The sequence below is a fragment of the Elephantulus edwardii genome, unplaced genomic scaffold (assembly GCF_000299155.1).
Source record: "Elephantulus edwardii isolate Elephantulus edwardi_28Jun2011 unplaced genomic scaffold, EleEdw1.0 scaffold00042, whole genome shotgun sequence".
Lineage (NCBI taxonomy): Eukaryota > Metazoa > Chordata > Mammalia > Macroscelidea > Macroscelididae > Elephantulus > Elephantulus edwardii.
The window spans coordinates 8,631,610-8,655,121 of NW_006399792.1; the positions used below are offsets into that span (position 1 = coordinate 8,631,610).

At 37.1% G+C, this 23,512-nt stretch overlaps 1 protein-coding gene across 1 annotated transcript in view; it reads left to right on the forward strand.

The window, feature by feature from the left end:
* The first annotated feature begins 9,456 nt into the window (after nucleotides 1-9,456).
* Nucleotides 9,457-23,512, forward strand: part of LIN54 (lin-54 homolog (C. elegans)) — a 155,439-nt gene continuing 141,383 nt past the window's right edge. Inside the window, exons 1-2 of the mRNA XM_006885328.1 lie at nucleotides 9,457-10,140; nucleotides 14,076-14,199. Of these exons, the coding sequence (XP_006885390.1) occupies nucleotides 9,457-10,140; nucleotides 14,076-14,199 (808 nt within the window). The remainder of the gene's footprint in view (nucleotides 10,141-14,075; nucleotides 14,200-23,512) is intronic.

Consider the following 23,512-nt stretch of genomic DNA (forward strand, 5'->3'; position numbering starts at 1 on the left):
GTCCTCTTGTAACTAAGAACAGCTTTTTAGTAGTAGTAACATTCCATAAGAAATTCTTTGGAAGATCATATGTTATTTTTGTCTTATTTTATATTTTGTTTCCATTTTATTGTCACCCTCCTAAATCAGATCCATTTATGTCTACCTTAAATTAATTTTGATAATAGTTTTCTAGCTAGTCTCCTCACCTCAAATCTGATATAATACTAATAATTTTCAAAGTATAACATCAATAAGTCTCAAGCTTTAGAAGGTACTCTCCTATTTGATTAATTTATTCATTCCTCAGCTTTCTATGAAGACAATGTATGTTCTTTTGTTAGATGTCATTGAGTCCACTATTATTCATGGTGACCCTGTGAACAGAAAATCTGAACCTTATCCTGCGCTGTCCTCTGGCATATCTCTGATATACCCGAACCCACTTGTTACCGACACTGTAATAATCCATTTTGTTGAGGGTCTTCCTCTCTTTCACTGACCTTCCTTCCCAGCAACTTGTCTCCAAAGACAGTCCTTTTGATAACATGCTCAAAGTATGTGGGGCAAAGTTTTACTATCCTTGCCTTTAAGGAGCATCTTGATTGCACTTCCTCCACATTAGCTTTTTTGTTCTTTTCGGCAATTCATGGTTTATTTAGTACTCTTCCTCAACACCATAATTCAAAGGCATCAATTCTTTTCCAGTCATTTGTATGCTTTGTCCAACTTTCAGGTATATAGGAAGTAATTGAAAAGATAGAAGGAGAGTTGATGCCTTTGAGCTGTGGTGCTGGAGACGAGTATTGAATGTATCATGGACTGTTAGGAGAACAAACAAGTTCATCCTAGAGAGGGTGAGACCAGGTTGCTCCTTGGAGGCAAGGATTCTGAAGCTTAATCTGACATGCTTTGGACATGTTACAAGGAAGGACCAGTCCTTGGAGAGCGACATCATGCTTAAGAAGGTGGAGGGACAGTGCAAGAGAAGAAGACCCTTGATGAGATGGGTTGATTCAGTGACTGGAGTATTGGGGGGTTAGATGTGTCACAGACACAAAGATTGGCACTGAATAGAGCAAGATTTAGGACTGTTGTACATAGAGTTGCGATGAGTTGCAGGTGACTGGATGGCATATAACAACAACAACAACATGGATTGGGTGTACTTTAATCTTTAAATCTTTAAACTGACTTTCTTATTCTTGCTGTTTATTACTTTGCAGAAGTCCTTGACAGCAGATTTTCCATTGCAGCCCATCTTTTGATTTCTTGATGGCTGTTAACTAACCATGGGTGTTGAATGTAGGTCTAAGTAAAATGAAATCATTGACAACTTTACTCTTTTTCTCCATCTGTCATGATGTTGCCTATTGACCCAGTGGTGAGGATTTTTGTTTTCTTGAAGTTGTGGTGTAATCCAAATTGAAGATTTTAATCTTTAGTTTCTGCAGCAAGTGTTTCACTTTTTTTTTAAAAAAATTTTATTATTTTGTGTGTGTGTACCATCAAATCAGATCTGACTGGTACAGCAAGAGACTGCCCCTCCAGTAGAGCATCTGGTGGATTTGAACCGCATACCTCTGGGATTGCAATGCAACTTCTTGCTACTAGGCCACCAGGCTCCCTAGTTTCTGCAGCAAGTGTTTCAAAGAAAATATTTTCTTATTGTAATAGCTATTATTAATAAATAAAATTCTAGTAATGTGATAGAATACAGAGGACAGTAGGAGTCAGTGGAGAATTCCACTTCCATTTGTCATTAAGCTTCATGACCATCATTTGTGTGTCAACAGAATGGTGTTCCCTAGGATTTTCAATAGCTAATTTTTCAGAAGTAATTTACTAGGCCTTTGACCAGGTGCTTAGGGTAGACTTGAACCTCCAACTTTTTGCTTCACAACTGTAGTGTTAGCTTAAAAGTTGACTGGTCTAGCCATTACTTTAGCCCCCTCTGGTCTCCAGCTACCTTAAGCGCATACATCAGCAGCTATGGGACTAGGATAAGAGAGAGAGAGGGCTTCCCATGTTGAGCAGCAAGACTTAAGGGAGCCTAGAGCAAGCCCCTGGTGAGAGTGAGACCCTGATAATGGTGGTGGAGAGAGTCTGGCAAGGTGTAACCAGAGGAGCCCTGAAATAAAGGCCACAGTTAAAGGTTTTGCTGTTCTTGCTGGATGTTGGAAAGAAAAGCTGACTGCTGAACTGAACCTGGATCCTGGACTAATTGAGGAGTTGTGCCTTGGCGCTGCTGGAATAAAACATGGATTTGCATTGAGTGGTATTCTTTGCCTCCCCAACTCTCCAATTTATTTCCCTAATAAACCTCATTCTTGGTACTACACTCAGTGAGTCAACAATGAATAAATGAACCTCATGTTGCTGATGTGGATCTCAAGGGATCCATGGGGCAGAGCTGTGGACTCTTTATGTTCTTTCTGCTCTGGGGTAGTGAGGGTCTATGCTGTTGTCACTCCCTCTGGCCCTTTCAGAGAGACAGTCATGGCTCTGCGCTCTCATGGGTCATTTTCTGCTCTCAAGACAACAGCCAAGTGCAGTTGACTGTTTTTACTGTCTCAGGTCTCTGAAAATGAGGACTAAGTTACTATTTTATAGTGTTTTTTAAAGACTTTATTTTTATTTTATATTGGTTTGCATACAAAATTCATATACATTGTGTTTCATTCATATATATTGTGAACTTTTGTGAGCTAAAATATTAGAGGCTCAGGGAAAGCATCAGGTATTCTGAATTCTTTGCCTACTTTGCTAGTTCTTCTTACAAGTGAAGTAAAGCAAAGCTCCTCAGCTTTTTATCCTATGAAGGGTAGAAATAGGGGATTCTTTCTTTTCTTGATGTAGTCCTCAACACGTAATAATGTTGCATGTGCTAGTACATATCTTTCATTCCTGGTGGATAAAATTAGCGTGATGATTCATGTAAATAGATGGCCAAACCCATTCTCCTCATGCCCACAAGCTTCTTTTCAGCTCAGATTGTCATGCTTGCGAATGGCCCGAATTGACAGATACAGATGCCTGCTCATAAGGCTCTAAGAATTATGCTCAGTGGCATATGATGTGTCCTGGCTTCAGAAATTTACGCACTTTGTTTGCCCTCATGCTAAATAAAGGCCAGGCAAACTTTACTTCTCTTTCACAGAGAGACTCAATCTGTTGTGTCTCCTTTAACAGCACAATTAGTTCTTCCTAGTAACTGAGTGTGTGTGTGTGTGTGTGTGAACAGAGTGAAATTTATGCAAAATGTATGCTTAACAATTTGTACCAACCAAAGACTCTTGTAAAGAATTAAACCTTCTCCCCTGCATTTTTAAAGACCAGTGGTAAAAATTAAAAGTGGTGTCATACTGGTACAATGATTGGCAGATAGACCAATGGAGCAGAATTGAGAACTCAGAAATAGACCCAGCTATCTGTGGTCAACTGATATTTGACAGGGAACTCAAAGCTATCAAATAGGAAAATGATATGATTCTGGGAAAACTGGACTTCCACCTGCAGAAAGCTGAAACAGGATCCACATCTCACACCATACACAAAAATCAACTCAACGTGGATCAGAGACTTAGGAGTAAGGCCCAAAACCATAATGTTCATAAGAGACAATCTGGGATCAAGTTTAGAAGCACTACTCCAATGTATAAAGAGACTGCCAAATACAACCAGAAATGTGCAATATAAAGAGGGTAAAATTGGTGCATGGGACCTTCTATAGATTACATCTGTGTGTGCATCAAAAACTTCCTACCAGGGTGAAAAGAAAACCTACAGACTGGAAACAAACATTTGGTAATACCATCTCTTTTTTTTTTTTTTGGTAATACCATCTCAAACAAGAGTCTTATAACAAAAGTTTACAGAATATTCCTGGACCTTCACAAGAAAAAAACTGATAACCCAATTACAAAATGGGCAAAAGACATGGAAAGAATTTTCACAGAGGAAGATATTCAAATGGCCAGCAGACATATGAAGAAATGCCCCAAATCATTGGCAATAAGAGAGATGCTAATCAAAACCACAATGAGATACCATCTCACTCGAGTAACAGTGGCAAAGTTTAACAGGGCAGCAAGTAATAGATGTTGGAGAGGATGTGGTGAGATAGGAACTTTTTTACATTGTTGGTGGGATTGTACAATGGTACAACCACTCTGGAAGGCAGTTTGACATATTCTCAGAAAGCGGAACATAGAAATTCCATATGACCCAGCTATTCCACTACTTGGAATATACCCTGAGAATATTAGAACTGAGGCACAAACGGAGACTTGTACACCAGTGTTCATAGCAGCATTATTCACCATCGCAATAACATGGAAACAGCCAAATATCCAACCACAAACAAATGAATTGAGAAATTATGGTACCTTTACACAATGGAATACTATGCAGCACGCAGGAGCAGTGATTTTGTAAATTACTGTCTAACTTGGGACGGACTAGAGAGCATTATGCTGAGTGAACTCAGTCACACAAGGATAAATATTGTATAAATCTATTATAGTAGAATGAGTTTAAGGATCCAAGAGGGGTGGGAGAGGTTGGAAGCAGAGGGATGAGGTTGTATGGGTTGGGGGGGGGGCGGGGAATTAAACATGGGGTTGTACAATGTTTTGGGTGAGGGGAATGAGGGAAATGGAAAGAATTTGTTCTTGAAAACTATATTCAAATATTGCAAACTAGTAGAAAATTTTTTAAAAAGTGGTGTCATTTTGTGATTAAAATAAGAACTTTAATAAAACTTAAATTTGAGTCCCAAGTCTTCTATAATTTACTAATTATGTGGCCTTGAACATATTACTTAATCTTTAAATGTTTATCTGTAAAATGGACATAATAATGGTAACTATCTAATAAGGTTATTTCGAGAAGTAAATACAATAATACCATGAATGACTTTTGACAATGATGATGATTGATTCTTGGCAGTTTTAATATATGTATAAGGGTGATAATTACAGTTTGCTACTCATCTCCATTTCTTTTAATCTTGGGGTAGGTATTGCATTTTGGGGAAGAAAATCAAATGCTACTCATTGTATTATTATGCATCTTTAATGATCTCTGGGTAAATAACTTCCTGCTATTTAGTCAGTCATCAGCATAGTATGCTATCTTTAATAAGATTGTTGTATTGATTTGTTTTTACTGAAAATTTTACATTAGCTTTGGCTAATCTAATCTAATTTGCCCCTAATCTGTTATATTATTGTTAACATTTTTTCCCTTTGTGTGGACTGCCTTTACATCTTTTAAATGATTCTCTATTTGATATTTTAAAAGACTGAGGAGGATTTAGGAATCTTTGCAAGGAAAAATTCTTCTGATGTGAAAATAATGATGATCAAACTCTGACCATATAAGTACTTATAGTCCCTGAAATCACTTATTCCAGAAGCTCACTTAATTTGGGTATTTGGCTAGCAATGCAGTTCAGATATATATGAATTCTTTTGCAAGGAGGGACAGGCCCTTGGAGAGGGACATCATGCTTGGTAGGGTGGAGTGGCAGCACAGAAGGGAAAGGCACTGCTAAGAAAACAGATTCATCTTTGAGAGGGTTAAACCGGGCTGCTCCTTGGAGGCAAGGATTCTGGGGCTTCGTCTGACATACTTTGGACATGTTGTAAGGAGAGACTGGTCCTTGGAGAGGGACATCATGTTTGGGAGGGTGGAGGGACAGCAAAGGAGGGGAAGGCCCTCTATGAGGTGGATTGATTCAGTGACTGGGGTAATTGGGGTGGGTGTGTCGGAGGCAGTGCGATTGACATAGGATAGAGCAGGGTTTAGGACTGTTGTATATAGGGTCGCTATGAGTCACAACTCAGCATTTCTTAAGCTCAAGGAACTGAAGAACAAGTTCAAACCTAGAGTTGCTATAATCAGGGATACTTTAGGCAGAATATTAAATGATCTAGGAAGTATTAAAAGAAGATGGAAGGAATATACTGAGTCATTGTATCAAAAGGAATTGGCAGATACGGAAGAATTTAATGAAATCACGTATGAGCAAGAACCTATGGTGATGAAGGAAGAAGTTGAAGCTGCTTTGAAGGAAATAGCAAAAAATAAGGCCCCAGGAATAGACAGTATACCAATTGAAGTATTTCAGCTAATAGATGCTGCCCTGGATGTGCTCACCAAGTTTGCCAAGAAATCTGGAGAACAACCACTTGGCCAACTGACTGGAAGAGATCTATCCCAGAGAAGGGTGACCCAACAGTGTGGAAACAATAGAGTAATATCATTGATTTCACATGCAAGCAGGATTCTACTGAAGATTATCCAAAGACGATTGGAACAGCACATCAGCAGAGAATTGCCAGAAGTCCAGGCTGGGTTTAGAAGGGGGTCGTGCTACTAGGGATACTGCAGCTGACGTTAGATGGATCTTAGCTAAAAGCAGGGAATACCAGAGGAATGTCTATCTGTGTTTCATTGATTACGCAAAGGCGTTTGACTGTATCATAACAAACTGTGGCTGACTCTGAGAAGAATGGGAATCTCAGAACACTTGATCATGCCAATGGGAAACCTATACTTGGACCAAGAGGCATTTGTCAGAACAGAGCAGGGTAACACTACATGGTTCAAAATTGGGAAGGGTGTATGCCAGGGATGCATCCTGTCTCCATACCTTTTCAACCCGTATGTGGAACAGATTATCCGAGAGGTTGGAGTCTATGAGGAGAATTGTGGCATCAGGATTGGTGGAAGATCTATTAACAATCTGCATTATGCAGATGGCACAACCCTGCTTGCTGAAACTGACGAGGACCTCACACTTGCTGCAGAGGGTCAAGGACTTCAGCCTTCAGTATGGACTGAGGCTCAATGTCAAGAAGACAAAGATTCTCACCACTGGACCAATTAGCAGCATCAGGATGGATGGTGAAGAGATTGAGATTGTTCACAGCTTCAGTTTGCTTGGCTTCACGGCCAACACTCTTGGCACCAGCAGCCAGGAAATCAAAAAAACGTATTGCGATGGGAAAGTCTGCCATTAGGGCCCTCTTTAAAGTACTCAAGAGCAACGGTGTCTCTCTGGAGATTAAGGTCCGCCAGATACACGCCATGGTCTTTGCAATCACTTGTTATGCATCAGAGAGTTGGACAATGACTAGGGAAGACAGAAGGAGATTTGATGCCTTTGAGCTGTGGTGCTGGAGAAGAGTATTGAATGTACCATGGACTGCCAAGAAAACAAACCGATTCATCCTGGAGAGGATTAAACCAAGCAACTCCGTGGAGGCAAGGATTCTGGGGCTTTGTCTGACATACTTTGGGCATGTTGCAAGGAGGGACAGGTCCTTAGAGAGGGACATCATGCTTGGGAGGGTGGAGGGACGGCGCAAGAGGGGAAGACCCTTTATCAGATGGAATGATTTAGTGACTGGGGTAATTGGGATGGGTGTGTCGGAGGCAGTGCGATTGGCACAGGATAGAGCAGGGTTTAGGGCTTGTACATAGGGTCGCTGTGAGTCGCAAACGACTCGACATATAACAACAACAACAACATGAGTCACAGCGATTCGACGATACATAACAACAACATCAGCAACCAGTCAGAACCAATTCATAGCTTACGCTTTAGTGAGTTTTCAGTGGCAGTAAATTTTATAGGAAGAGATTGCCCATCTTTCTCCTGTGGAGCAGCTGGTGAGTTTGAACCACCTTCCTTTGTCTTGGTAGCACAACTCTCTACCACTGAGCCACCAGAATTCCCTTTAGATACTATGTTGTTAAGTGCCAATGAGTTAACTATGGTTCATATTCACCCTATGAACAATGGATCTAAACCCTGCCCTATCTGGTACTATCCTCATAATCTCTGACACACTCAAGCCCATCATTGCAGGCACTATGTGACTCTATGATTAAGGATCTTCCCCTTCTTTGCTGACCTTCCACCTTCCCAAGTATGATATCCTTTTCCAAGGACAGGCCCCTCCAAACAACATGTCCAAAGTATGTCAGATGAAGTCTCAGTATCCTTGCCTGCAAAGAACACTCATATTGCACCTTTTCCAAGACATATTTATGCTTTTGGAAGTCCATGGAATATTTAGCACTCATTTCCAACACCGTAATTCAAAAGATTCTTCTGCTATCCTTATTTATTGTCTATCTTTCATATGTGTATCAAATAGTTGAAAAGAACATAGTTTGGATCAGGTGCACTGTAGTCTTTAGACTGACGTTTGTTCTTCAGCACTTTGGAAAAGTCCCTGACAGCAGACTTTTCTCAGTGCAATACATCTTTTGATTTCCCCGGCTCCTGGTGCCAAGGGTATTGAATGTGGATCCAAAAAGATAAAGTAATCTTTGACAGTTTTTATCTTTTTTACTTTTATGAGTCGTCTACGACTCGACAGCACATAACCACAACAACAACATAGAGCTCTGTTGGCCTAGTGGATAGAAAAGTTAGGCTACCAAGCCAAAGGAGGGTGATTTTAATCTGTGGCCCTCAAGCCTGCTAAGGCCTAGTTGTAATTGTTTGTGGTCAAGCATTCTTCCAATTGGTATAGCACTGGTCTGTCCATTTGCTGTGATGCTAAACACTGTGATGCTGATGCATCAAATGTGATAATGGTTACCCATGGTGGACAGTGTTTGGTGGAGCTCCCTGATTAAAACAAGCTTGGAAGCAGGAGTGACATCGAAATAGCTTGCCTCTGGAAACTCTATGAATGTGGAGAAATGATGAAAGTTATACAAGTGTTCAGGTCTTCCGTTCATAGGGTCGCTATGAGTCATCTACAGCTCGATGGCACTTAACAAAAACAACATCATGATGTTGCTTATTGTGGTAAGCAAAAATCCTGGTGGTGAGGATTTTTGTCTTCTTGATGTTAACATGCAACCCATATTAAAAGCTGTAATCTTTGATCCTCATCTGTGAGCCTTTCAAATTTTATTAACTCTCAGCAAGTAAGGTGGTGGTATCTTCATTACCCAGGTTGCTGAGTCTTCCTCTGATACTGATGCCACATTATTCCCTTTTCTTAGAATCTAGCTCACGGAAGGGTTGAAAATATTTCCCATTATTTGTTAATGTTTAAAACTTTTACAACTATGACATGTGTATGTCTTTATGACATAACTTGGAAGAAGTGTGATGATTAGACACATTAACGGTTTAACAGCTTTTTGGGAGGGCTTTAGAAAAGTGTTTCTTGTGGTACGTGACTTACTGTTACCTGAATGCAGTATACTTTCTAGTAGAGACATGAACAAATGAGAACATTAGCTTCTAGTTTTGGGTCCATTATGATTTTGTTTTAGATACTTGAATGTTGAGGATATAAAAAAATATACCAATGAAAATAGTTATTTTTGTTACTTAGATTTTTTTAAGTAATTCTTTTTCTTTTAGATTTAAATAGAAATCCATTACCTACTAATTTTTCAACTTTTATTGCAGCACCTAATCAACTGTCAAGCAGAACGATCATGGAGGTGGTGCCAGCTGAGATGAATAGTTTGCTTCCAGAGGAAATAATGGACACTGGTATAACATTAGTGGATGATGATAGTATTGAGGCTGTTATTGTTTCATCCCCAATTCCCATGGAGACAGAACTGGAAGAAATTGTCAACATAAACTCTACTGGTGACTCTACGGCCACTCCCATTTCCACGGAACCGATCACAGTGTACAGTAACCACACTAACCAAGTTGCAGTGAATACCACAGTTACTAAAGCAGATTCTAATACCACAACGAAACCAGCTTTTCCAAGTGGCCTTCAAAAACTTGGTGCTCAGACTCCTGTGACTATATCAACCAATCAGATTATTTTAAACAAAGTATCACAGACATCTGATCTTAAACTTGGCAATCAGACCCTAAAACCAGATGGACAGAAGTTAATTTTAACAACTTTGGGCAAGTCTGGTTCACCAATTGTTTTAGCACTACCCCATAGCCAACTACCCCAGGCTCAGAAAGTTACAACGCAGGCCCAGTCAGGAGATGCCAAGCTACCACCACAACAAATTAAAGTAGTTACCATTGGAGGGAGGCCAGAGGTGAAACCTGTCATTGGTGTCTCAGCATTGACGCCAGGAAGTCAACTGATTAATACTACAACTCAGCCCTCTGTGGTACAGACCCAGCAGTTAAAAACTGTACAGGTAAAAAAAAAAAGGAGACTTGTTAATTACAAATGCGTGGTAAAAATGAAACTCATTTATAGATAGCTATTTGTGGAGTGATTAAATGTAATGAGTTTTTTTGACTGTTGCTTTTAATATATGTATGGATTTTTAAAGTTTGGTGTATTTGTTGCTAATGTAAACTTTAACTAGAGAACTTAGAGGAAACAATATTTGGTTAATTTTCAAATTATTTTCTGTATAGCTTTTACTCTTTTAAAAAATCCATTTTATTTTTAGTGTCTGATTACACTAATGTTTTGCTGGGATAAAGATGCTAGAGTTGCTACTGGATTGTAAAAAAAAAAAATCATTTTATTTTTCTCCAGTCTTGATTGAAACAGATGGCCCAGTTAGAAAATCTCTGCTCTGAGAAACCCTCAGAGCCAGCCGTAATTCGTGTTAGCTGGTGTCAGCCACACCTTTAGAGTTTATTGTCTGTTGCCATCTTTCATGTTTGCAATATGCAAAAGGTAGTACCATGTGAAAGAAAGAAACGTACAGGCTTTAGAATTGAACCACCTGGCTTTGAGTCACCTCTCTGTTACCAAACCGGCTTTGGAATTTTGGATTTGGTTTACTTATGTCTGAGGTTATGACTTCACTTATACATTGACTGTTAGATCAGGATGAACTATATAGTAAAAGATAAGTACTCAATAGTGTTCTCAAAATTCTCAGAATTCTTCATAGCGCTATGTATTATTAGTATGAACAAGTCCTAAAGATAGAAGGTTATAAGAGCATTTACTAAATGGTTCAGTTTGGATGTTCAGGAAGGCCTTTCAGGTTACAACTACTCTTAAAAATAGAATTATCTGCTTGAGACCAGAGAACACAGAAGCATTTGTTGTGTAAAAGAGCTGCTTCATTGAAGAAAGGGAAATGCGTGAATTAAAGCAATAAAGTAGGTATATATAAGGAAGTAAAAAAGTTTGGGGAACTATCCACTTTCAGCTGATGCTAGAAAGAACGTTTTGTTAATAAAATGGCCAGATAATTAGAAATACTCTTCATACACTTTTTGTTGTTGTTGTTTTTGGGTTTTTTTGTGTGTACCATCAAGTCAGATCTGGCTGGCACAGGAGGAGATTGCCCCTCTTTCTCCAGCAGAATGTCTGGTGGATTCAAACCATGTGCCTTTGAGATTGCAATGCAGCTTCTTGCCACTAAGCCACCACAGCTCCCTTATTCATAGGCTTTGATTTAAGAACTTTGTAAGATTTCCCAAGCCTTGCCATGTCCCTTTTGCTGCTTTTAAACATTCTTTGATGCCCTTTCCTTTCTGGTTTGTTACCATCTCCTACTTCCAGTTTCTTTTTATTTCTATTGTTGTACGGTACCCCTCCACTATAAGGCATTTTGGCTTCATCTTGCTTTTTGTCCGTTTTGGAACATGGTTTTATTAGTTTGCCACTATTTATTTATTCTAGCTTTGGCAGTGTGGGTCATAGCCATGTTCACAAGAAACTGAAACCATACGCCAACCAGCTTGTCACCTTTTTCACTTACCTAATCTCTGTGTACATACTGTTCAAATGACCAGTGTGCTTGAGTCCACTACTTTCCCCCTATAACCCCCTGTTTATTACTAATAAAAACAAAGACAGGGCTTTACATTTTACGCTTGGCCTTTGTTTTTACTTTTATAGAACCTGATTTGATTTATAGATTTTAAAAACTTCTACAAAATAGCAAAAAGAGAAGAAACCATTTTAAGTAGTATTCTTGTCCAGTTAATTTTTGGGCAACTTTGATCTTTCTAGCTCAGATAAACCTGCAAATTCATATACTTGGGATGAGGAGAGTGAAAAGCTTCATGATTTTATTTTTTAGTCACTGACTATTTGATTTAGTATAATGTGGTATGAGCAGTTCTCAGGATTGCCTTAAACTTAGTGAAAGTGTAACAACTGTTTAAGGTATGGGTAGTAGATAGGGTGGAAGAAGGAGACTCATTTGCAAAATAAAGCAAAGATATGAAAGTTGAGGTTAGAGGCAGTAACAGAGGTGTAGTTGAGCTTCATTACAAATGTATAAATGCTTTTCTGTATTTCATGTGTGGAGTATATAAAAAGAATAAATGACTACAAATATGGAGCAACATAGCTTCTTACTTGCTTTTGAATCTGCTTAACACTGTGTCGAAAATGCCCTGATTGTATTATTTGATGACATATTTGTCTCCTCATTTGTAAATCTAGTATTGATTTATTTTTGCCTTAATTTACTGATTACATGAAAGTGTAAAAATTTTACCTTTTGTGCTTTATTTTACCTACTATTTTTTGTTTTAGGATAGTTTAGCATTCATAATAAAAAAAAATTCATGGTTTTGTAATGGAACTGCAAATTGTTATTGTCGGTAATGCTCTTCTAAAGCACCATAACCACCAAAGCTAGATGTGGTTATACATTTGAGTAATTAATGTGGTTTTTGGCTGTGCGTTTTAATTTTTATCCTGCTTGGTAAGTGTTCCTTTAAGTAATTGTAATTATGAAAGTAGTTAAACATGAAGAAATAGTTTAACCTCTTGATTTTTAAGAAAATTATTACTATAGCTTCTCAGATATGTTCTTCTCATGTAAGTAATTCACACCTGCATATAAAAATGTGTGGATAGGAGCCTGTTGTCTAAGGAATTTAGTTATTTGCTTAAATGTACACTACTTCTGCACCTTGAAGTTGTTAATACCAATAAGTGAAATTCTAATTTAGAGTTTTAGATCTACAAATGCTCTTGGGAAAATATTTTCTTTATATGCCTCTCTAAATTGCATCAACTTTTAAAAATATAATTGTTTTTATTTTGGTGTGTAATAGTTTTATAAGTTGGATTTATTTCAGTATAGTAAAAATTGTTTTTTAAAAAAGGAATTTGTACTTCATTTACATTTTTATTTCATCAGTAATGTGTTCTGGATTTAAGAAACTAGTATTCTGAGTGTTCAAAAATACGTTCCTCCAGTTTATAATGTAAGCAGAAAAAAAACAATCTTTAAGTTAATTTTGTGTTTTATTGTAGCTTTTGGTTTAGTTCTGTCATTTAAGTTGATAATGTTTTTTCCTTTGAGTTATTATAGCCAGTAGAAAATAATATTGTTTCATGTCTGATAAAAGATAATTTAATGCCCTTCCTACTTTGAAAGTCGTAGCTCAATTTCTGCTTCTAGTTTTTAGAAGAAGCTTTTTCATTTAATCCTTTGATAATTTCAATCTGAAAATATTCTAACTTTTGTGATTTGTAGAGAATTTAAGTTCAGGTCAATAGTGTACTTTTCAATCTTAGATGAATAAAATATAGACACATACACCCTTCTTTTACGGACTATAGTAAGCAATAGTTCAGTAAATAATTTTTAAAAGTTCTTACCTTTAGGATAGTCTTTGTTCTAACCAAACTTGTTTCTTTGTGTCCAGTGACCTTAACTTGCTCAGTGCTTCCTTTGTTTACACCTGATTTGTATCTCTGAAGTTGCAAACCTAATAATGAATTTCTTTTCCATATGTTTTTATATTTACGTCCCAGAACCCAATATGATTATATTTACAAGCAGCTTCATTATTTGTGCTCTAATTAAATAATTACTCTGTCTATCCTTTTATTAAAGAAAACGAGTATTGCTAATAAAAAAAGGAATATTGCTATGATGTTTTGCTACTTATTATGCTTTGTTTTCATCATATGACTATATCTCAGAAACTAAAAACAAGAATTTAGAATAAAATAAGAACATACATAAATGGGCTCATGAATGTGATCGTATTAATAATGCTTTGATGAATATTTGCATTTTAAATGTTAACCTTTACATAAGCTTTGTCAGATAAGCTGATTTAATGTACTTTTGTTTATGGATCTTTTGTTTACCTTTGATTGAATAAGCATTTCATAGTTACTTATATGTTTCAGATTGCTAAGAAGCCTCGAACACCAACTTCTGGTCCAGTAATAACGAAGTTGATCTTTGCAAAACCAATTAATAGTAAAGCTGTTACAGGACAGACAACTCAAGTATCACCACCAGTTATTGCAGGTTATATTTCTTTATGTTTTTTTAAAATTGTTATTTACCTTTCAAATATATTACTCTCAGTGTTTTAGTGCAACAAGTATAGCTTAATATTGTAAGCCAAACTAGTTAATAAGAAGTATTACAGTTACTAAATATATGTTTCAAATGAAGCAGTTTGTCTCAAAATCAGTCTTTTACTTTAGTCTTCATAGTTTTTGGTTGAATTTACAATGAAAGTATCAAAATATTAAGCTCTAAGGTAATAGGTTAACATTTATAAGGTGTTTACTATGTACCAAGCACTGTCCTAAGCTCTTTACAAAAGTTGTTGTTGTTATGTGCCATTGATCCACCTGTGCCCTATGTACAACAGCCCTAAACCCTAAACCCTGTTCTATCCTGTGCCAATCTTATCAACTCGTAATCCTCTAGCACTGAGGTAGGTACTGATAACAACCTGTTGACCAGTATGGAGACTTAGATACTGAGCTAGTTTATAGTGGAGTTGGAATTTGAACCCAAGAAGTTTGTTTCTCTAGAGTATATGTGCTAGTACTTTTCATGGTTTCTGTTTTAACTTTTGGTTTCACTATTTTAATGTTTACTATGTGCAGTTCTCTATAAATAGAAAAATGTCCTAATAATGGTAATTATTTAAGTGATAACACATTTTAGCTATATTACTTTTACCAGAAAACACCTTAGGGTTGCCCAGTGCTTTTTCATGATATACTTTTAAAATTTGTCATCATCAATAATTACAACATCTCAGAAATTTGCACTTAAAACATACCATTATTTTTTAATCCTTCACCTGTGCTCTTGTACTCTCAGTCTAGCAATTCTTTAACTTTGAAGTCTCTGATCTATTGACACTTCTGCTTTCTCATTGGTAATCACTCTTCTTGCTTTCAAATTCTTCCTTGTTCAACTTCCTTGTAAATACTGTTGATTTTTTTGCTATAGAAATGTAATCCAGCTCTTTGTCTTTTCTCGCCTCTCAGGTAAAAAATTCTTTATCATCCTTGCCTGATAAATTATGTATGGAAACAGCCTACTTCTTCTAGAGAAATAAATATCACACAGCCATGGTGACTGGTCTTTAGTTCAGAACTGTAGTAACTTTACTCTTTTTACAAATTGTAAGATCATTCCAATTTCCATTGTGCTTTAAGACTTATGGAAGCAATTCTGGAGAATAGACTTAATTTTTTTTTTTTTTATATTGGTTTGTTACATTGTTTTCCACTCCAGATCTTTCCCATTTTTTTCACACATACTCCATCAAATTGTGTGACTCTGCTCCCACCCTTTCCCCCTTGGATCCTCATACTTGTTCTACAATAATGGTGTTACACAGTATTTGTCCTTATGGGGCCAAGATAGTTCAGTTAGCATAATGCTCTTCAGTCCCTCCCAGGTAAAGTAGTAATTTACAGAATCGTTGCTCCAGCGTGCTGCGTAGTATTCTGTCATACGAATGTACCATAACTCAATCCATTCAATTGTGGTTGGACATCTGGGCTGTTTACATATTCTTGTGATGGTAAATAACGTTGTTATAAACATTGGTGTACAAGTCTCCATTGTGCCTCAGTTCTCATTTTGAAGAGTAGACTTTTGATTAAAAAATGCAAACTCATTGCTTTTGAGTCAGATTTGACTTACAGCTAACCCTTTGAGGCTATGAGGTGCAAGTGACTTGATGGCACGTAACAACAGCATAATAATACTTGGCTCATTGGAGGAAGTTAATAAATGGATAAGTAGATAATGAATCTTATAGTTCTGAATAGAGTTTCTGTATTCTTGATCTTTAGGCTGTTCTGGGAAAAGTCTAAAAGTTAAGTAGAAAAAAAAATTATGAAATTTTATCTTTCGTGTGTGTGTGTGTTGAATTCCAAAGTCTATGGCTTACCTAGAGGCACTATTAACCTAGGTTCAATATTATTTTATCTCTCTTTTTCTTTTAATTGTATGTTATCTTTATATTTTAATTCTAATTATAATTGTAGGTGGAGTAACTGTAGAGTTGGTGAAGGGGCAAGAGGTCCTTTTGTGGCTTTGACAGGATATTTAGCCTCTCTCAGCCTCAGCTGTCTGGACTCTACTGATGTTAATAGTTCAGTTATTTTTAAATGTTAACTATACTTTAGATACTGTTTGAAAATAGAGGAACAGTGATGGAAGAAGAGATGTGTTTCCTATTGGACTCCATTCAAAATTTATAAAAATGTTAAACTGAAATATAGTAGTGTAGTAGCTTTAGAGTAAATTAGGATACTGTAATTATAAGTTCCCTCTTAGGAGCTTAGTTAATTTCACTTAATAAGTTCTAAAATAGCTTGCCTCCGGAAACCCTATGAACTTGGAGAAATGCAGAAAGTTACAAGGGTCGCTATGAGTCGCCTACGACTCCACGGCACTTAGCAACAACAACAACATAGAGCTCAGTTGGCCTAATGGACAGAAAGTGATGCTACCAAGCTAAAGGTGGGTGATTTTAATCTACAGCCCTCAGGCCTGGTTTTATTTGTTTCTGGTCAAACATTCTTCTAGGTCATATAGCCCTGGTCTGTCCATTTTCTGTACAGAGGTAACTCGTGGTTGCTATGATGCTGAACACTGTGACCCTGATGTCAAATGCGAGAATGGTTACCGATGGTGGACAGTGTTTAGTGGAGCTTCCTGATTAAAACAAGGTTGGAAGCAGGAGTTGCATCCACTTCCAAAATAGCTTCCTTCTGGAAACTCTTATGAATGTGATGAAAGGATGAAAGTTATACAAGTGTTCAGGTCTTTCATTCATAGGGTCTATGAAGTTTCTACAACTCGATGGCACTTAATACCAACAACCACCACCCTTTAGTAGGTTTTCCAAAACTAAATTGCACAGGTAGAGATTACGCACCTTTCTCCCAACAGAGAAGCAAGGCCTTTTGATTAGAGACTTGCAAATGCTAATTACTCATTGTTAAAATAAATATTTTGGTGAGAGTGTTTTATATCCCTAGGATACATATAAAAACCATTTTAACTGGTTTTTTTGGATAAATTTACAGAGAGTAAGTTGTTTTTGTTGTTGTTGCTGGGTGCCATTACGTTGACAATGACTAGCTGGCTCTCCACTTTTGTAAACATAAGGCCTTTTTCTAAGGACTGATTCCTCCTAACAATATGCCTAAAGTACGTGAGACTAGGTTTCACCATCCTTGCCTCTAAGGAGCACACTGGTTGCACTTTCTCCAAAACACGTTATATAACGTAGCAGTCAGCAGCTCTGAAGGCAGTGCAGTGATTTGTCATTTTCCTTCTCATTTTAGCTATTGAGAAAAGGAATAAACATTGTAGTTTGAGGGCAATGTTGCATGAGCAAGTGTTGTTGCCTTTTCTTGTGGGTGTGTCCTTGGTAAAGAATGATCTAGGGAGCTTGTGTCTTTCTTTCATATGAGAGGCAGAAAGGATCATAGAGGAAAAATTTGAAAGAGTTTAGATTTGGTGCTGGTTCAAGAAATAGGCTGTAATCGGCCAGAAGTGAGCAAGGATAGAATGTATTGAGAGAAAAGAGAGATCAGCAGTGTTCTGGGAGGCCTTGGGCAAGTGACACAAGGAAGTTAAGTGGGAGGAAAGTTTTAATACAGTATTCTTTACGACCCTTGGGTTTGAGAGAGTCCTTTAAATTTTTTAGTTATGAGGGAAAATTATATGCCAAACAATAGTGGGGTTTGTACAATTAACTAAATGAATAATGTCAAGAATATGTCTTACCTCTCATATTCAACTATCATAGCTAATGTTGCTAGGTCTTTGAGCCATTTATGTGTAGCTTCACCTTTTAAATGTAGACAATCTTGCCAGCCCAATTAAAACAAATAGAACTAAGCTTCTGTAAGATTTCATTAGAATTGTTGGGATTAAATTTGGTTGGAGGGATACATTCTACTTTTAACTATTTAAATTCATATAAACAAAAGTTTAACCCAGTGAAGGAGTTGTACTTGTTGAATTGCTTTATGACAAGGAGAGTCTATCATTATATTGCAACTAATGCTTGTTAGAAATACACTAGATTGTTTTTCATGACTTTTGAACTTCTCAATAAAGATGAATGTTGTTATATATTTCAGTCATGATAAATATATTTATATATAAATCTTTTTTTCTAAAATAGAATTCTCATCTTCTCCATACCTTTGCTTTGAGCTTTGCTTAGAGTTTTGACCATGTCCATTTGTTAGGGTCAAGGTCAAGTGCCAGTGCTTTCTTAGCTTTAAAGGAATCTATGATCTAATGCGTATCTTCATTTTCATCTTCTAAGTTATTTTAAGTGTCATTAAATGGATAGTGTTCAATGAGTCCTTAGGATCTTAGCACTGTTCCTTTTACCTGGGTGCCTTTATTTGCTCTTCCCTATAGCTAATTCATACTTTTGTCTTTAATTTGCTTCTACCTACTGTGAAAGTTTTGTTTCTTGGGTTTAATTAGTTATTCTTCTTCTGATCATTTCTGACGTATACCCATAAAATTTCATGATCTCTACCAAGCACACACTGGTAATAAACCTTCTGTTAAATTTCATACTAACTTTTCACTTGTCGGTTAGTCACGCTGTGTAGTAATATATGTTTTTCTTCTCTGTCTCATCTATTCCACTTGGGATTTTTTTCTTAATCTTCTATCTTACTTGTTTCTCTTTGTCTCAAATATTTAGTCAGGTAGTTCAATGAATATATTATTGAATGAATATGTAGTATGTCATAGAGACTCTATAGAGATAAGGAAGGAGATAGTGGGAGACTTGTGCTTTGATTATAACTCTTGATTTTCTCTGAGAGGTCAAATGAGATACTGAGGTCCAAATTATTAGAGTTCCCAAGGCTGCTGCAGAGGAGCAAACTTCATAATGCAAATATATTAATACAAATAATCTAATACTAACTAAGGAAGCTCCAGTGGCTTAGTGGTAAGAAACTGTGCTGCAATCCCAAAGGAATACTGTTCAAATCCAGCAGCTCTTACATGGTAGAAGGATGGGCAGTCTCCTTCCATATGATTTACTACCTCTGAAAACCCACTAGGGGCGTCAACTGTGAATTGGTTCTGATTTGAGAGCACGGAACAATACTAATTAACAATCTGGTATAGAATTAGCACTTACCTAAATATACCAGCTCCCAACCCTAGCTTGTCACAACTGTTGTTGTTGCTGATTACCTTCGCGTCGAGCTTGACTCATAGAGACCCTATGAATAAAACACCTGAAGCCCCTCTACAACTATCGACATTTATCAAAGTTCATAGAGTTTCCGGAGGCATGTTACTTAGGAAGTGGATGCCACTTCTGCTCCTAAACTTGTCATAGTATGTTATGTGCCATTTAGTCACCTGTGATATACGGTGACCCTATGTACAGCAGCTCTAAACCCTTCCCTGTCCTGAGCCAGTTTTACTAATTCCAACATCCCAACCTCCATTGCCGCTCCACCTTATCCAGGGTCTTCCTCTCCTGTACTGTATGTCCACCCTCTGAACATAATGCCTTACTCCAAGGACTGATCTTTCTTGACCATGTGCCCAAAGTAAGTGAGGCAGAACTTCAAAATCCTAGCCTCCAAGGAGAGACTTGGTTTCACCCTCTCCAAGACAGACTGATTTGTTTTCTGGGCAGTCCATGGTATCATCAAGACTCTACTCCAGAACCACAACTTGAAGGCATGTATTCTTCTTTTGTCATCCTTAGTCATTGTCCAACTCGCAAAAGCATAACAAGTAATTGAGAAGACCGTGGCCTGGATTAGGCGCATCTTTGTGTCTAGACTGACATCATTGCTCTTCAGCACTGTAGCATTTTGAAATATATTTCTGTTCATTCTTGGCAAATATTTCACAGCAGAGTATGAAAGCATTGCAAGTTGAATTCAGGTGACATTGTATATTTTGCATACTTGGTTAAATCAGTCTGTGGGGCTTAGGGTAAATGGGAACCTGGGGTTAAATTAGATAATCAGAAGAAATGTTATTTGGATAATAACCAAGTAGGGCCCTCAAAGTGAAAGTAACTTGAATTTCAAAAGATGATACAAAAAAAAAAGATGATACAGAATTCTTAAAAAAATTGATGAAACCCTCAAATTTTGCTGAAATGATCTAATGATGTTATGCTTCATACAGAGATTGACATTATACTGTTGTACAGTTTTTTGAAGAATCCATTTCCATCAAGCGTAATAGTTAACTTGTCATTCAGTCTGATTTGATGAATTTTTATTTAATGGAAACAAAAAATGCCAGCTTTACTTTTGGCATTCTTTGCTATTTATAGTCAAGTATTTGTCTTTTTTTAAAGTAAGTTCACTTTAAGTCGTCCTGTTCTGGTATTGGTTATCCTCAGGAATTGAGGATATCCTATGTGAAAATTTACAGAGTGAATTAGTTTGACAATTCATACATAATTTGTTTTATGCATTCATTTTCTCAAAAGTGTGTAATGTCTAACAAATACAGTAAAAACTATATTGATGAGAACATATTATTCTGTTATATCTTTTGATAGTAGTTTTGTGACATAAGATTATTGGTGTTTTAGGCTCACCCCACACCAGTATTCACTTTAGAAACCAGCATGGACAGCTTTGTTATTTTAGGCAAGCTCAGCACTATAGAGTAGCTTAAAAATATTTGCTGTAGGTGAGCTCTGGTGGCCTAGTGGCAAGGAGGTGTACTGTAATCCCAGAGGTGCACGGTTCAAATCCACCAGATGCTCTGCTGGAGAAGGAGGAACAATCTCCTCCTGTACCAGTCAGATCTGATTTGACGGTACACACACACACACACACACACACACACACACACAATAATAAAAATAAAATTAAAATATTTGCTGTAGCCTCATTTAGCTTTTATTGACTTGTTTGTTTATAATATAATTTAGATAAATCACATCCAAGGAGTATTCAACTTAAACCCTTTAAGGAACATGTTATTAACATGAAATAAAGTCATATACAACAAAAAAATTGAAAATATTCAATTGAAAATAAAGATGAAACTTGATTCACTTTTTTTTTTTTTTTTGGAGAGACTCTGCTTTGGCACATTATCAGGAAAACTAGATCAGACGTTGCTAACTCCTTTCCTTATATCCTTCCCCTTACCCATTTCCATCTGTAAATGCAATCATAACGTCTAGTGTTTAGAGAGAGTGGAAATAATTTCACTACTTCCTCTGCTTCTTGGCTATTTCATTCCTTTTGTAGCCAGCATATTTGTGTGTAACCAGATCGTTTAGCATCTGCTTGAAATATCTTTAATGACTAGAAATTCACTCCTGCTGAAATATTCATTTAAATGGAAATTGTAAGACATTCTTTCTTACACCGATTGGAAGTATTTTTTTTCTGTTCCTAAGAATTAAGTTCTAGTGCTTCATCTCAGTATCAATTAATATGACAGCCTGCATTAGTCAGCTTGATCTCATTTTTGCTCTCTTTATAAACAACTTCTGAATCTTCGAATCTTTAAAAATCAGTCCAGTTTTATTTCTCTTAAATACTTACTGGTTATTTAAGCAACTTGAATAGTTTAGTATATAACATTGTACTGCTAACAAATAGATAAGGAGCTTGAATCTGCCAGCTGCTCCGAGGGAGAAAGATGATCAGTCTCCTGCCATAAAGATTTATATCTTAGGGGAGCTCTGGTGGCCTAGTGGCAAGAAACTGCACTGCAATCCCAGAGGAACACGGTTCGAATCCACCAGATGCTCTGCCGGAGAAGGAGGCGCAATATCCTCCTGTACCAGTCAGATCTGATTTGACGGTACACGCACACAAAATAATTTAAAAAAAAAAAAGTTGCTGAAGAAAAAAAAAGATTTATATCTCGCAAAGCTGATAGTCATTAGGAGCTGAAACTGACTTTATGGAAGTGGGTAGTTTTTATCTACATTAAGATTCAGAAAGGGAGTCTTTTCACTCTGGAGTCCTGGCCAACAGAGAAACCACTATCACAGATAGGGCAAAGGTCAAGAAATCTTTGGCTAAATATAGGTCTCTGGCCCAGAAACTGCAAACTCTACTTCTGCTCATAACTGATTGGCAAGATTAAGCCCTTGGCTGTAACTCAACCAAAAAAGGTGCTGGAATTGCATTCCTACCATACGTGCAGAATGGGAAGATACTTGATGAATGGTACTCCGACTCAAGGAGAATTGAGTTGAATTGAATTGAATTGAAGCCACTCTGACTCCCTGTAGTTTTCCCTATATTGTTCCTAAAGAATAATGCTTAGAAAAGAAGAAACCTAATATTTCTGCTGGGAGCCGACCAAGACAAGTAGGATGAACTTTTTTTCATGTACTCACACATTGCTTTTAAGTTGGAACTGACTGATAGCAGGCCCTTCAGTAGATTTTCAGTGGCTGTAGTACTCACATTGGAGAATATTACTCATCTTTCTCCCTCAGAGCAGTTGGTAAATTTGAACTGCCTGTATTTAGGTTGGCAGCACAGCTCTATACCTACTTAGGCCACCAGAGCTTTTTTCTTTTTCTTTTTTTTTAAATGTGGTTATTGTATAGCATCAAGTTGCAGTTGATTGCCCCTCCGGGGAGGTTTCAGAAGCAGTAAATAGCACAGATTAGATTGTCCATCTTTCTCCCAAAAGTGACTCTTGGATTTGTATACCATTAGGTTGACGACACAATTCCTTACCCGTTAATTCTCGTATTAGTCCAATAATCTTTTATGTTAAATGTGACTTTTAAGTTGTAGATTAACGTAGCTTCAGTTCAAACAAGAAGGCAGTTACCAAATTAAAAAAAAACTCAAACTCACTGCCATCGAGTCCATTTTGACTTATAGTGACCCTTCATCAGGTTTCTGAGGCCTCTCTCTTTCTCCATTGGCTCTCCTGGTGGATTTGAATTGCTGGAGATGAGTGGCTTTTGGTATAGCCCTGTAGTTTGCTTTGCATTAATGCCATCAGATTTGTAGTTGACCCTTCAGCTAGTTTTTGGATGCATTACATTACTTGGAAGGAGATTGCTCATCTTTCTCCTTGGGAGCAGCTGGTAGTTTGGAACTACTTACCTGCCTTTAGATTGGCAGTGCATCTCCTTATCCACAGAGTGCAGAAACTGATGCTTTACTACTTGGAGTCATGTCTTGATTTAGAGGGGCTATGTTACACAGACCTTGTTGCTTAATAGTTCTGAGGCTCCTTTTGATACATATACTGTAACAGTTTTGATGAGAATATAAGTATCAATGTTTTAGTAGACTTCATGTAAATTGATATTAAGTATTCTTAGAAGCCTAGGTTTCTCACAGTTTAC